Below are 16448 nucleotides of genomic sequence, written 5' to 3' on the forward strand. Positions count from 1 at the left end.
AGGCTGATTAGGCATGGCTCAAAGGTTCTTATGAACATGGAATACCACAAACAGACGCAAAGGTTCATTGCAAGCATGGCTTAGAGGTTCAGGTGAACATGGACTACGACAATAAAACTCGTGCAACACCTAAATTGGTGATCCTCGCGTTCATCCTCATCAAATAAAAAATCATTATCAAATTGGTGATCCTCGCATTCATCATTAAATAAAAAATCATATACACAAAATGCCATAAAATACTAATACATAATTAACAAAATGATCTTCATCTTCACACCACCGCTCAATCCACCATCCATATACGACACCTAAATCGGTACCCTTGTATAGTGCGACACTTCATTCGATACCCTCGCACATCTCATGCCATACGGGGTACCTATACTCAAAGATGTACGTAATCCACGTTAGTTAAATAATTAATTAAACACATCAATTAATCCCAACGTCGTCATGAGATATAGGCAACCATAAAATCAAAATACACATACCAACATGCACACATGGCCAACAGGCATGGCACATACGGGCATCCCCGATAATATAATTCCCAGTACACAAGAGTTAATTCTCATATCATTCCCTCTCACTGGGGTTGCAAATGTCCTTAGTTACGTAAATCCATGAGAGGATGGCTTCATGATTAACGTGGAAGACTAGATCAACACATAATACATATGCAATGAACTAATCAAATGAATGTATGTAAGACGAGTCTAAGTGTCCCATACCACATAGGTGCGTTGCACATACACACATAGGATGGTAAAAGATAGAAGACATAAATGTATCTGGAGTATGTGTACTTTAATCTTGGTATTCATATTGCAGTAAAAACTTTTTCTTATGCATGCAATCTCGTAAGGGTCATGTGCAAACACAACAACACATGACATATTCATGATATTGCATGTGGCACTATCATTGTTGTCAAAGTTTAGCGGTGAGAATTGTGCATGGGCAGAGAAAACTCTAACACTTAGGGGGCCTAACAACAGATCTAAATGGCTAAAGCTTCCTATGCTCAACTGGTTTTCAAGGTATGTCCTCGCCTCAAAAACACCCTGTAATGCAATATTTTGATTTATATAGATGTTATTTCTTAAATGTATTGCAATGTGAATTTGATGCCACATACCAAAAGAAGATTAGTGGCTTGCCTGAGTGAGGTCGTAGAGCTTACAATCAAAATCCAGAGAAGTTTGAAAAGGATTACAGAAACACCCTCAAGGACGTGAAGGCATTGTTTACGAAGAAAGGACATGAGCTAGCGTAAATAGCCAACCCCGAGTGCGGCAAATAATTCTTCAAGAAGGTGATCTTGTACTAAGGTTGGGGTGACAAGGCTAGTCAATTCACTCCTTTGAAGCTGTGTTACAAGTATATATTTTATCATATTTTTTATGCTTAATAATCGTAGAAAATATGCTTGATTTTATGTGTGCAGAAATCAGTTTAATGGAATGTGCGAATGTGCACAAGGTTATTGTATGTGCGAGTGTGCATAAAGTAAAGGGGTGTAAGAGAGAGAACTCGCGTCCAATGTCGCCCACCATCACCGACCTTGTTCAGAAAAATATGCTTGATTTTATGTGTGCAGAAAAATATGCTTGATTTTATGTGTGCAGAAATTAGTTTAATGGAATGTGCGAATGTGCACAAGGTTATTGTATGTGCGAGTGTGCACAAAGTAAAGGGGTGTAAGAGAGAGAACTCGCATCCAAGTCGCCCACCATTCACCGACCCTGTTCAGGCCTTGCTCCAAGGTTCGCGACCCTGGACTGTGTAGCCCACAACTCCTTGCTCTAGTTCGCTACCCCCTGTTTAGCCCTGGTCTAGGGTTTGTGGCGTCGACTGCTTAGTCGGAACCTCTTGCTTCTACTCGTCGTCCTGGTTTGGGACTTTTGCCATCACATCGTCAGCTAGGATTTATGCAACATAGACCGCGACTCCCCTCGGGATCTCTCTTGATTAGCAACCCCTGTGTGTGTGTGTGTGTGTGTGTGTGTGTGTGTGTGTGTGTGCGTGCACGCGTGCGTGTGTATGCAACAAGAGGTGTGTGTACAACAGTGATCGTGTGTGTACGCAGGAGCAGTTTCTCAACAAAAAAAAAGTGTGCGTAGGAGTAGCTGCATTTTCTTCCTTTTCGTAATGGCTTCCAGTTCTTCGTAACCTATTGTAGTGTATAGCTGAGATAGTGAGTGTCGTGCCCGCTCCACTAATGTGGAACCTAAACGCCAGCAGGTTATGCAGCAAGATAGTCACCCTGACATTATTGATGCAATGTACGAGGGTTTTGCTAGCATTCATAAAGCATGGGATAAGACACTTCCTAAACACATTATGTCGATTGCATTGCGAGATATTGTATCCCCTGTTAAGCGCTTTGCAGATAATGCAGACATTTTATTTTTTTTGGGAAAAATGCCCAATGCTAATGATGTTGGTTAAACTCAGAGTTGGGTGTATGCAGCGTTGATGGTATTTACTTTGCAACACGAGGCATATTTACTTTGCAGCGTATTTACTTTCTGGGAAAAATGCCCAATGCTAATGACGTTGGTCAATGGTTAAACTCAGAGTTGGGTGTATGCAGCGTTGATGGTATTTACTTTGCAACACGAGGCGTTTTATGAGGTTTTGTGTTATGAGCCTTGTTTTAAGAGGTTTTGTGTTATGAGCCTCGTTTTAAGCAAATGTTGTTAAAAAATCGCCATTGTACTTTGGGGCAAAAATGACTCATGTATTGGTGTGGTCACCTACAAAGGATTATCATAGCTTAATACGTCATAAATATCCGGTATGGGTGGAGGTTGTGGATATTCCCAAATGCCTTGGGGTTTCTTTGCCACAGATTGCTACCAGTTTGGGAAAATTTATTTGTCCTTCGAGGCCTAATCGTGGCAATGGGAATAGGTTTTGCATTCTTTGGGATACGAATGTACCCACTCCTCCCTCAATTATGCTGTAGATTGATGACCTTACCATGGGTCCTACATTTTTTGAGTTGAAATGGGGCATAGTTGCAGGTGCTTGTTTTACATGCAAAAAATTTCAGGCACATAGCCTCGGAATGCCTTCAGACCCTCCTGCAACCTCCAGTTGCAACCATGCATCCTTTAAAAGTGGCTAAAATAACTCAAATGCAGCAACAACAAAAGGGCAAACCGGTTTCTTATGGGGATCTAATTCCCGATAAAGGAAAAGGCAAGATGCCTGCAATCCTACAGGTTATTTCTACCCAAGCCAAAAGTGTAGAGAAAGATGATGCATCAGCATGGCAACGGCCTAAAAAGCCAATCCATGCAAAATCACGTGTGGTCCCCACTCATAATCGGACTACTTCAATACTGTTTACTAATGGTCAATCTAGTCTCTCTGCTGAAATCAGTGGTGTGCGAAGGCTATGGGCTGCAATCGTTAAAGAGGTGCGAATAACATTTATGATGTGGGAAATGTTTCAATGGGCTTTGAGGTTCCTATCCCCTCACATGGTGATGCAGGGAGTCAGGCATTTATGCAAATGGAATCATGAGCTTCTTCGTCCTTCATCATTTCCATATGTAGATTTCCTCAACATCGCTTTTGGTGACTTTTTGGATTTTTGATAGATTGTCCCCGACTTTATCGAGATATGATGATTTCTTCGCATGGGTGCGCTTCTGGGCTCTTTGGACCATCTATTCCACCAAAAATCATCTACACTTTTTTGGTGATGTTGTTCGTCCCTTCCCCTATTTTCGTGTTGCCCTATTCCGGTCTCTTCGAGATTACTATGATCTTGACGAGCTTTCTCTCCAATAGTTTGAAGAATTTTCCTAGTTTTTCTAGTTCATTCTCATAGTTCCACATGCTTCGAGTGACTATGACTGTACAGTTTACTATTTAATATAAACAGTGATTTCACCCCAAAAAAAATGAGTGTGCACAAAGTTATTTCATGTGTAAAGGCCCATTAGCATTTTTATTTAGGCAAAGGTTTTGATGATATGGTTAATAATATGTAAAGCAAAACCCAAAAGTGGGAAAAGCAAGCCCAAATTATACGCACAACTATTATTAGCTCCTTGGGCTATTTTTATAGAATACAATTCTCTAAATACTTGTGTCATGGAAGTGGAGCTACACGCATGAGGGGGGAGATTGCACCCAATCTTGTCTTGTGTGGTACCTTCTATCTCTATCTCTTGTTACAAATTTATTTCATGTTTACTTGTTATTCAATTTATATCCAATTGAATGGTCATAATCTTTGTATTATTTGAGTTTTGTATTATTCGTCATCAAGTATTTTCTAGATCCCATGACAGTGGTATCAGATTATGGAATACTTTGATTGAAAGAATAGAAGAAACTCTCAAAAATCATTTGGGTAGAGTAGAGAAAAGCTCAATGACCTTTAGACAAAAATTGGAAGGTTCATGGGAAGTCTATGGACCCTTAGATGAAGGTCTTGATCAATGGTTGGGAGTAAATCATCACCTTCTTCTTGAAACCACTCTCCACACAACTAGAAAAGCACCCTTCAAGATTGAAAGTGGTTTTATTCCATCCTCTATCTCCCTCAAATCCAATCGTATGGACGGATTCACCATAGCCCAAAACTCATAGCTCCACTCTCGAATCTTCAAAAGATTAATGAAGCATGAAATCCATCATTGGACGAATGGGGGCTGTGCAGAGATATTTTTCCTTCCTCCTTTTCTTTTGCGTTGAGTTCTAATCGCTCTTTTTCTTTTACCAAAGCTGTAAACCACAGCTTTAAATTATATAAATATATGTATAATTTTTGCGCCTCCCTATCTTCCTTCTCTCTCCCTGGCGATGGGCGACTACAATGTAGGCGTTTCTTTTTTTTTTTGCTCCCAATCACGCACTGCGTAGATTGCAGACTTTCAACAAGATTTTGTTACAAAGCTTTAACTAGTTTTTATTTTATTTATTAGTTTTTTTAAAAGGGGGATATATATATATATATATATCCTACTCCAATTTCTCTCTCCTCTTCCTTTAAATTCGATCGGACGATAGATTCTTTTTCTTCTTTCCCTCCATTTGGCGATGACAGATCAACACTGGTTCGTTCTTCTCCATGAAGTGTGCAACGTTGTTTTTCAATCTGTGGAAAAAAAACATGTTTGAAGGCTCTAGTTAAGCTTCAATTAAATCGCAATATTAAATTAGATAGACATACATACATACATACATACATACATATATATGTAAAGAGCTTGACATCTCTTATTGTGCTGGCCCCATGGGCTGAATTTTGGCTGCTCTTTTACCTTTGAGCTTTAAAACTTAATATTAAATCTTTGTCCTTCGTACAGATCGAGGGGGGAGGGAGTATGTGTGAAAGAAGTTTTATGCATATATGCCTAAAAGAGGTATGGAACATCAAAGCATGATGCCTTACACACCTCAACAAAATGGTGTGGCTTGAGAGGAAGAACAGATCTCTCATGGGGATGGCACATTGTTGTATGGTTAAGGGCCAAGATTTGCCTCATGTATTTTGGTTGGAGGCAATTATGTGTGTCACTTATGTGCTAAACAGATGCCCCACCAAGCCTTACAGATAATTACCCTTTATGAAGCTTGGAATAGTAGGAAGTCTTCTATTTCTCATTTGCGTGTTTTTGGCTATCTTGCTTATGCTCTTATGCCTAAGCAATACGTAATAAATTGCATAATAAGGCAGTAAAATATGTTTTCATGGGATACGGCTCAAAAAGCAAAGGTCATAGACTCCACTAGCCCATAAAGCAATTTTGGTGTGAGTAAAGATGTCTTTTTTGAAACTCAGTTCAGCCCATACTTTTATGTTTAAAAAAACATCAAAACGTATGCTCATATGATATATTTGATACACTCCTACCTTTGTATAATGATGGACATGCATATGTGGAGAAAATGAATGCTCATCCAGGTGCTCGAAATCACCCATATCAACTAAAAATTAGCTCGAATTTCAACACGTGGATTAGCCTATTATTGAGGCAATTGTGGATGATGTAGTGGATAAGGAAAGGACAGTCATACACGCATCGAAGAGTATGCCAAAATGATTGGTGCAAACATTATGGGATAGAAAATTAGCTACTCCTTTGCCTACCATGACATGTGTACGTTATCATCATGCACCTTATTCTTTTGTGAATCGTGCTCTCATTGCTAATATATCAATGAAGAGGAAACAGTTTGAGGATGCAAGCCATGCAGGATAAGTATAACTCAACCCTAAAAAATAACACTTGGTATTCGAAATATTTACCTTATGGTAAAAAGGCCATTAGTATGAGTGGGTTTATAAGCTTAAGCACAAAGTTGATGGTAGTGTTGATCCGCTACAAGGCAAGGCTTATTACAAAGGGTTATACTTCAGCATAAGGGGATCCTTTGCTCCCACATATCGTATGACTACAACCCGGTGTATTTTTTGCATTAGCAGTACATCATAGATGGAATGTACATCATTTGGATATCGAGACTACCTTCTTGAATGGTGATTTGCATGAGGAGATTTATGTATTTGAGCCTCGTGGTTTTGTTTAGAAGGGATGCGACTCTAAATTATGTACGTTAAGAAAAGCTTTATTTGGCCTTAAGCACGGTCCCATAGCATGGTACGAGAAGATAAATGCATACTTGGTTGCAAATGATTTGTGCAATAGTCCAATTGAGAGTACCCTCTATGTAAAGATGAGTAAGAAATGTTTTTTGTTCATTGTTTTATACATTAATGGCATGCTGCTCAACACTAGCGCTAATGAGGAGAAGATTTTAGTCTTCAAGGCTAAAATACATTTATCATTTGAGATGACACACTTAGGCTCATTACATTATTATTTGGGCATATAATTTATAGGCTTTTTCTTTCATCTTGATGATTCATGTATCTCATGGCTCAGCAAGAAACATCCAATGGTGGCCCCTTTGAGCTGTGAAGCTAAGTGCATGTATCTTTTATAGTGATGTGGAGTGTGTATGGCTCAGACGCCTTTTGGCAAATCTTGGTGTTTATTACTCCCCAACCCCATTTTCACTGACCAGCTAGAGTGCATTGACCATTTGTAGGAACCTAGTGTTTCATGCTCACATAAAGCACGTTGAGGTGCATTATCATTATGTCAGGGAAGAGGCTCAATGTAGGGGAGATCATCTTGGCTTATGTATCTACACATGATAATGTGACATATATATTCACGAAGGCTCTCTAACGTTAGGAATTCTAATCCTTTTGTGGACTTATTGCCATTGATTGATAAACCACATGATCTCTCTACATATTCATAACATCACTATAGAATCATTAGCCATTTACATGGTAGTGATGTGTGAATGTAGGCTAATAATGGATTGGGGTACTTTTCCCTCCTTATGAGGTTTTTCCCCCCGAGCGTATGTATGCATTCTTATGAGTGAGCATGTAAGTGACCTTACCATGTCACTTCATTTGTACTTCAATCATTCATTAATCTTCTTTGAGTTTTGTGCTTCTCTCTATCTCTCCTTACTTGTTGCATTTGTGTGTGTGTTGCTACCTTTGGCTCCACTCCAACAATCTTCAAATATATAAATATTTATATCTAACAATCTTCACATATAAAAATATTTATATATATTATTTGTTTGGGATTATCAGGATTGAAAGTAGCTTCGAGTAAGTACACGGTTTGTTTATTTTCAACAATGTCCAATGTGCCTTACTTACTATTTCTTGTTACCAAGCTTAATGTGTAAAGAAGAGCAGAGGGTGAAAAGGTGTTTCATGTTGAATAACTTTGGTATGTGTCAAATTATGTCTATAATCACATCTGACCAACAATATTTAAGTTGTGGTTTTTATTATTTTTTCTACCTTTCTTTTTTTCACATGTTTTAGAGTTTAATTATGTTAATCAATATTATTTTACCAAGTAAATAACAATGTCTTTTTTGGTAGACATACAAGGTTATAGAGTTTAATTATGTTAATCAATATCATTTAACCAAGTAAATAACAATATGTTTTTTTTGGCAAAAAAGACATATTGCTTTAACTTGTGTTTGCCAAAAAAACATATTGTTATTTACTTGGTTAAATGATATTAATTAACATAATTAAACTCTAATAAAAAGAAAAAAAAAGGTATATGGTAGCAACAATAACCTTGTATGTCTACCCATGCCACCAGATTAATTCCATGCATCACTTCCTTCAGAATAGAAGTTTGAGACGGAGTGGCCAGTTCCCTCTGAAACTTAAATTCGGACAAAAAATTTATTTATCTTAAAAATTTGTTTACGTATAAAATTGAAGTAATCTTAATGTTGAATCCATTAAGTTCTTATGTTGTAAAAATGTTATAGAAGTGCTTAAAGAAATATATAACAAATTTGAATAGTGCACAAGAAGAAGTAAATGTATACATACATAACTTTGTCATTTGTTAAATTTTTGATCGTGATACCCTCTTTCTTAAGATGTTGATTGTAAGTTTCGGATGTGGATAAAAGCTTATTCTTGTTTTTTGTTGGACAGCCTTTAGCATAATGTCCTTTTTTACAACATTTGTAACATATAAAGGTAGACTTCTTGCACTTCTTGTTAATGGAAGTATGGTTGTCTATTTTCTTGATTTCTCTTTTAGTACTCTTGCTTAGTTGTCTCATATATTTATTCTGGAATTCCTCTCGAAGTTCCCATTCTTTATATAAGAACGCGTGAAGAGAGTCAATCTACTCTTGAATTGTAGGACGTTGCGGTAAGTGTGTCATAGTGGAAACTAAAGAAATAACAAAAAATTTGATAAGAAAAATTGGTAGAGAATACATATCTCATTGTTGTAATGTCGTTGAAATCATCTGGCAAAAATAATTTAAGACTCCAAAAAATTGGTAGAGAATACATAAGGACTATGAACTTAAAATAAATTATTAGAGAGGGAGCAACACTAATAATTAAAGTTAGAATTAAAAAAACTTGCTTTTGCACAAATACTAAAAACAACAATTGAAGTAACATTAGTCATGATAAGAATAAAAGATAAGTTGTTTATGGGTATAAATATAGGGGGATACTAACCCCGATATGAAAAGTCATTTGATAACAAAAAAAAAACATGAATAAATATAAGAAGTTGAACAATAATTTTACAATCCTCTAATGATGCGGGTGTGGTCGGGTACAATTATTTTATCTAGAGGTAATTTGGTTTCAAGGTTATGGAGTCGAATAATAAACTCTTCATCAGATATTGACGAATCATCATCTATGCTATATCCACGAATGATGTTTATCTGTTCTATAAGACAATAAAAACGTATGTTTAGAGTAAAGACTGTAGTGTTGCCAATCGGTATGAAGACAAAACATTTCTTCATGGTTATTCATCCAAATATTTGACCATTTGTCTTGTTATTGATTGCTGAAGATCTGTAGTAAATGTTGAAATAGGGTATGATTCCGTTCGGACAAATATGCTAGGTGGCTACACGCTTCCGTGAATCATAGGAGCTTCGAAGGTGGATGAATATTGTGAGGTGATGATCGAGTCGTAATGCTATAGACATAAAAATTTTGACATGAGAACTTCAAGAGTTTAGTTGGTGTGGTGTCTTATAAAGTTTGGTCTCATTTTCAGGAGGTTTTAGAGAGTTGAGTTTTTTAATACTTCCAAAATTTAAGCACAATTATAAACACAATGATAATGAAAAATTAGCATCAACTTTAATAATTTTGATTGATGAAGAAGTGAAGAGATATATTCTAGAATTTGTGATTCAAAATAAGTTAGACAAATTAAACTTGTTTACATCTTTCACCTAGGGTGAAGGGTGCCAAGAGCCCTGCTCATATAATTTAAAAAGATGACGGGGAAAAGTGTTCATAAGGTTAGTAATAGCTATTATCAAAAATGCTACTGAATAGTTGGGGATGTGGATTCAAATCTCGCATACCATGTTAAAGAAAATAGAATGTGTAATTTAGATAAAGCATCTGGAAAGGCGTTATGGGTCACAACAATGATGTCAAACACCACAACTTTCATAGTCTAATCCCAAACGATTCCATGCGCCCATAAGGTAATAGATGTTCATCCATCAATGAAGGACCAAGGAGGAGGCTCGTGTGGTCAATGAGTTTCTCCACTAGAAGTGTTCATAAGGTTAGTAATAGCTATTATCGGAAATGCTACGAATAGCTAGGGATGTGAATAAGAATCTTGCATACTATGTTAAAGAAAAATAGAATGCTTTAATTTAGATAAAGCATCTGCAAAGGCGTTATGGGTCACAGCCATGATGTCAAACACCACAACTTTCATAGTCGAATCCCAAACGATTCCATGCGCCCATAAGGTAATAGATGTTCATCCATCAAGGAAGGACCAAGGAGGAGGCTCGTGGTCGTGAGTTTCTCCACTAGAAGGTAGATGTGTGGTCCAAAAGTTTCTCTGAACACCAAGAGGAGTGGGCGGATCGAAGATTGATTTGAAATTTGTAGAGATTGATTCCAAGCCAAGATAGTAGAAACTTTGTCTCAAATTCTTGATAAATAACCTCGTGAACAAAAGTATCTTGTCGACGATAATTCTAGGTAGGGTTCTCTTAAATGTTTTCATAACACACAAGGAGATTGAACAAGAAATATAAATTTAAATCAAACTTTGTTTATGCTATGCTTTAATCTCTAAGTAATTTGATCAAAATTAAACATGGTAAAAAAAACAATGGGGAAGATGATAAAATAAGGAAGGAATAAAGCAAGACGATGGCCAATTTAATAAAACTAAGGACAAGGTTTTTGAGGAGCCTTGAGCTATAAGCTTTCAAAGCTTATGCATATAAATAGCTTTTGAAAGTTGAAAACTTTTATAATCTTAACTATAATAAGCTTATAAAGTCTTTTTTTTAAAATTATTTGTCTATAGTTTGAGTTTAAGGTTTGATTGATGGTGTGCTCATAGGACCACATACATCTCTATATATAAGCAAAGCTGTAGATAACCCTTACTGATCTATCTTTTGGGAATGATGCTTGTTCTATCTTAACTAAAATGCACCCCTCACATACATGATTGACAGGGGCCTCAAGCTTTGGTAACTTTGACACCATCTATCACCTTTTAAGGTGCAACAAAATCCTAAAATTCAAGTGACCAAAGCAATCCACACCACTCATAGCACGTGTTGCAGTAACTAAACAAGCATTATGTGCCAATCTCTCATGCTTGTCCAACAACAATGATGTCTCCATCACTCTGGTCATGAACTATACACTTGTCATCAACAAATCTGACCATTAGCTTGCCCTAGCAATGGCAACAGAGGCTGATAGTAGTAAGTTCTTTTAATTCCTGGAACAAACAAGACTTCTGAGAGAGTGATTATCCCACGATTTGCAGTGGCCAGTGAGCACAACCTTACCAACTGACTACACCTCCTCGAGGAGTTGTTTGCACATGTGACTACACCTCCTCGAGGAGAAGATTCAAGGGAGGAAAACAAATCACACCGAGAAGTAACGTGCATGCTACTGCTATCAAAATAGCATACATGTTGATTTGTCAGTCCAAAAATGTTATTATGGCAGGGATGCAAAAGTCGATGACGATGTTGTTGATGATGAGATGCGACGTCAACGATGATGACGACCCTGTCTACACATCAAATTTATGTTGGTGATGAGCTCGAAGATGCGACATCAACGATGATGATGACGACCCTGTCTACACAAATTTATGTTGGTGCAATACAAAAACCTTAAATCGAACAAAGACAGCTCGAAATGACACTCCTTCGGGATGTATGTGGAAACCTTACAACATACGAATGAGCCTCGAAATGACCCGAAAGGTGCAAAATTCTTGGTTAACATAGTCAACACTTATGAACATAGTTAATAACACACTATAGGGTATAACTTCTCCACCTAAGAGGATAGCTCAATATGATCGAAAGAGAAGCTCAAGAAGGTGATGACAATGGGGGTGAGGGCTAAGAGAACTTACTTTGATACCAATTGTTAGAGTGGAGACAAAGGTAGCAACACACATATAGATGCAACAAGCAAGGAGAGATAGAGAGAAGCATAACACTCAAATTAAAACCAAGAGAACCTACTCTAATACTAATTGTTGGAGTGGAGATAAAGGTAGGACCACACATATAGATGCAACAAGCAAGGAGAGATAGAGAGAAGCATAACACTCAAAGTAAAACCAAGAGAACCTACTCTAATACTAATTGTTGGAGTGGAGATAAAGGTAGGACCACAAACACACACACATGCAGCAAGCAAGGAGAGATAGAGAGAAGCACACACTTGAAGTAGATTGATGAGAATGAGCAAAGTATTAGTGAAGTGACATGATAAGATTACTTACACACTCACTCATAAGAGTGTGTACACATGCTTTGGGGAAAAAATCTCCTAAGGAGGGAAAAAGTGCCCTGACCCATTATTAGCCTACGTTCATACCTTAACACCATATAAATGGCTACAAGATATAATGCATGTGACAAACTAAAACACCTAATATTATAGTTTCTCAATATATAGCTGAATGACATTGATAGGCCAATGAACTTTCCCTAACCATCAACATACTAATGAAACATGCAAGACATATTGAATTCTATTATAAATGTATATTTTAGAGATTTGATGTAGTCCTTGCAAGAGGTCATTCCATTCTGATTTGATAGAGATTTCTCCTTACACCAAGATTTGACAAAATTAAATTGCTACTATGTAACTTTTAATTCACCAACCCTTTCTTAGATGGAATTCATGATTTAGCAAAATTAAATTGCTACTATGTAACTTTTAATTCACCAACCCTTTCTTAGATGAAATTCATCCAATCTGAACTTATTGAAGGAAGGTGGTTAAAAAGCCACATGTGGGCTCATGGCATGACACAAAAAAGTGAGCCACAAATAGCTGGCATGACCCTGACGAGCACATATTAACTTGGCCACCACACCTGGCACAAATGCTTTTATCTATCATTATCAATTTGTTAGCGTAGAATCTCCGAGTCATGCTATAAGAGTCCATCATATAATTCTCCGAACTGGACAAGTTATATGCTTTTTAAGATCTCTCTTTTGCCTTGGTTAGTAGATATTACATAAATAGATAGACAAAGATGAAGAAAGAAAAGATGAACAAGTGCATTATTCACTATACTTGAGATATGCTCTCCATAAATGCATTGCATGCTCACCCTTCAATGAAAAACAGGCTTGTTTATTATAATGCTAGCCTACTATGAGTTTCTCGCCTATGGTCCCCATTCTCATCCTACATAAATCGCCCTTTCTTCCATTTAGTAAGGTGTAGTGTAGAAAGCATTTAATAAGACATCCCATTTCTCACATTTACATACTGCAAAATATACATTTTTATTTTTTATTTTGAAAGAAAGCCTTCTCCTTTGACCTAAGCACAAAATTGGGCTGAAAGAAAAGCCACGTGGAGATGGGCACCCTATCCACAATCTTAGAAGGATAACTTAAACAACCCTACTTGTAAAGATTACAAAGTAAAAGCTGTAGTTGAGTGGTAGCACACCCATGGCTTTCTAATGGGAGGGAGGTATTGGGTTTCGAATCTACCCATGTGGCATGTATTTCAATACCCCCCCCCCCTCTCTCTCTCTCTCTCCCAATAAGAAGAAGACGACGAGAAAGTTTATTTTACCAAAAACATATTTATGTGAATGTATGTGCCCAAGAAGTGAGAAGGTTCATGTGAAGCTTATGTATGATGTATGTATACATAGCCTATACTAAAAAGAACATTGATATCTTTGTAGTAGTGGAAGAAGAAGAGGAAAGGAGGAGCAGGAGTGTCTATTTCATTGGGCTGTTGGGCAAGGTTGCCGGTCGTCGTCATGCCCTTCAAACCCAAACCCTAAACCCAGCGCAGCGGGTGGCTTTTAATTCAGGTAAGAATTCCTTTTAGCGTGCCCAAAATGCTCGCCCAAATGTGTGGTCTCGTCTGCGCTAGGGGTTTCTTTGTCCTCTGAGCTCAGGCTTCCTTCTCTCCTTTGAGGTGTTTTTTTATGCGTTTTTTCGGCAGTCCTTTTTTAGCCCGTAGCAAGCGCCCTCGCCTACCCGACCCTAACCTTATACAGGAAATTCTCACAGCCATACTTTTGTAGCGTTTTAGTAATTTGCTTGTACATTCTATTTTCCAGTGCCATTTTCTGTGAAGTATTTGAAATTTTCGCCAGCCATTCCTTCGTAGTCATTTAATCGTTTAAGACCCAAATCCTTCATTTTCCATGTGGTTTCCCCTCAAAGAATAGATTTCTAAAGAGTTTTCTTAATTTAAACATTTTGTGCTTGGAAAATGCTGTAAATTCTGTGTGGAATCTAACGATAAGCTCTTGAAAATGGATCAATGAACTCAGATGAGATGGATATTCATTCTTCATGGAGACCTTTTAAGAGCCAGCGAATGTTTCAGCAAACTCATCAGAATATGTGAAAAGCCATGGTTTGGGGACATGCTTTTTGTTGTTGCCGTGTGATTTTCATGTTATTTTTTTCCTACAGAGTTTAAGCATGAAATGCTTTCTTTTATTATTAAGAAAGGAACAAACTAAAGTCTGTTTTCGTGTGTGTGGGTGTGTGTTTTGGTGGTGGGGGGGTGGGCGGTGGAGCACCTTGATGTGTTTTTGCAGTGAAATTCTATGCGAATACTAACACAGCACTACACGACTAAGAATGAAGCAAAATGAAGCAGAAGTTCCCGGTTCAAAAATGGAGACTCCACCTTCTACAGTGGAAGGATTGGTGATGGGTACTCCATCAGTGGCAACAGAAGAAGAAGAAAAATCAGTTGCTGCGGGCATTGAACGTGACACATTGTCATCCACAATTTCTAAAGTAGTTGAGAAGGCTCCTCCATTGACAGAAACAGGGTTGGCAGGCAAGTTCATTAATGTTTTACGTGCAGAAGCGGTAGAAACAGCTTCAGGAAGCTCTTCACCCAAAACATCAAAATTAGGGAAGGAGATTCTGGTAGGAACCCCTTTGCCAGAAACAGCAAAATCAGGGATGGAGATTCCATCAGTGATCCCTTTGCCAATAGATATGGCTTTGCCAGAAACGTCAAAACCAGAAAGGGAGCTTTCGTCGGCTACTTACTCACCAGAAACAGGTAAACCAGGGATGGAGTCTTCATCAGTGACTCCCATACCAGAAACTTGTAAACCAGGAATAGAGTCTTCATTGGTGCTTCCAGAAACATCAAACACAGGGTTCCCTCTGCCAGCAATAGCAAATTCAGGGACAGAGACCATGTTAACAACCCTTTCGTCACAAATATCAAATCCAGGGAGTGCAACACCAGTGAAATCTTTGCCAGAAACATCAAAATTAGGTATGGGGATTTCATTAGGGAGCCCAATTGAAGCAGTGGAAGATACTGCACCACTGACTGCGTTGGAAACCACTTTACAGGCCACAACAGAAGTGGCTCAATATCCAGTGCCAGCAATGGAGAAGGCTGTAATAGCACCTGACTCAGGGATGGAAGCTCCACCATCAATAGCACCAGGAACACTGGGAAATATAACTCCTCCTGTGCCATCGGAGGGAGAAGTAATTTCCACATCAATAGCTCCTCATGTTCCAGTTTCATCAGTGGTATTGGCAGTACCTAACCAGTATATGACACACTTACCAACAGCACTAAAGACAATGGACATTGTGCCTTCAGTTGCTTTGGAACATCTTGCAGTTGGCTCTGCACCAAATGAGGTTAGCTCACCCAAAATATTACCAGGTCCTTCTGTTCCATCACAACTTGTGGATATGGCAGAGCATACACAGTCTGTATCACTGATTAAACCTTTGCCATCTGATACTGAAGGACTTACACCACAACCTTCTGGATCTGTTGACTCCATTCTCGCACTTGCTTATACACAACAAATGCAAGCTGTTGCACGCCCTGTTACTTCGGAATCCAGTCTGGATCCCATATCTACTGTTGTAACAGTTGCAAAGTCTGCCGACAAGGCCTGTTTATCTTCAACTACTGTTGCAATTGACATTCTGTCAACTCATTCCTCCAATGCAAACTTTGCGAAACAACAGCTTTTGAACACAGGGTCAATTCCACAGCAGTCAACTGCTAATGTGATTGCAGACACTTCTTTGAGCATGGGCTGTCAAACCTCAAACCCTTTTCTTGCCATGGAAGCAACAAAGGTCATCAACAAGGGTTCCAGTTGGTTAAACGAAACATCATCATTTCCTAGTGCTGCAAGCACCTTTGACAACAATATGGTCTCCTCAGTAGAGGGAGAGACGGTGCTGATTGTTGAGAATTTAGGTCTCACATCTCAAACCCCAAAGCAAGCTGATGGAAACTTGCCTGGTATGTGTTTTGATTACATGTAAGGGTGAATGCAACATAAGACACATGAATGCGATGTTGT

General features: G+C 38.1%; 1 protein-coding gene across 1 annotated transcript in view; it reads left to right on the plus strand.

Annotated features, from left to right (window-relative positions):
- The first annotated feature begins 13783 nt into the window (after nt 1-13783).
- LOC147605633 (uncharacterized) overlaps nt 13784-16448 on the plus strand; it is a 36059-nt gene continuing 33394 nt past the window's right edge. The window contains exons 1-3 of the mRNA XM_086793498.1: nt 13784-13943; nt 14412-14497; nt 14685-16387. Of these exons, the coding sequence (XP_086649624.1) occupies nt 14728-16387 (1660 nt within the window). The 5' untranslated portion in view covers nt 13784-13943; nt 14412-14497; nt 14685-14727. The remainder of the gene's footprint in view (nt 13944-14411; nt 14498-14684; nt 16388-16448) is intronic.

The sequence above is a fragment of the Cibotium barometz genome, chromosome 59 (genome assembly GCF_041138505.1).
Source record: "Cibotium barometz isolate CiBa-2024 chromosome 59, ASM4113850v1, whole genome shotgun sequence".
In the NCBI taxonomy this organism is placed as follows: Eukaryota; Viridiplantae; Streptophyta; class Polypodiopsida; order Cyatheales; family Cibotiaceae; genus Cibotium; species Cibotium barometz.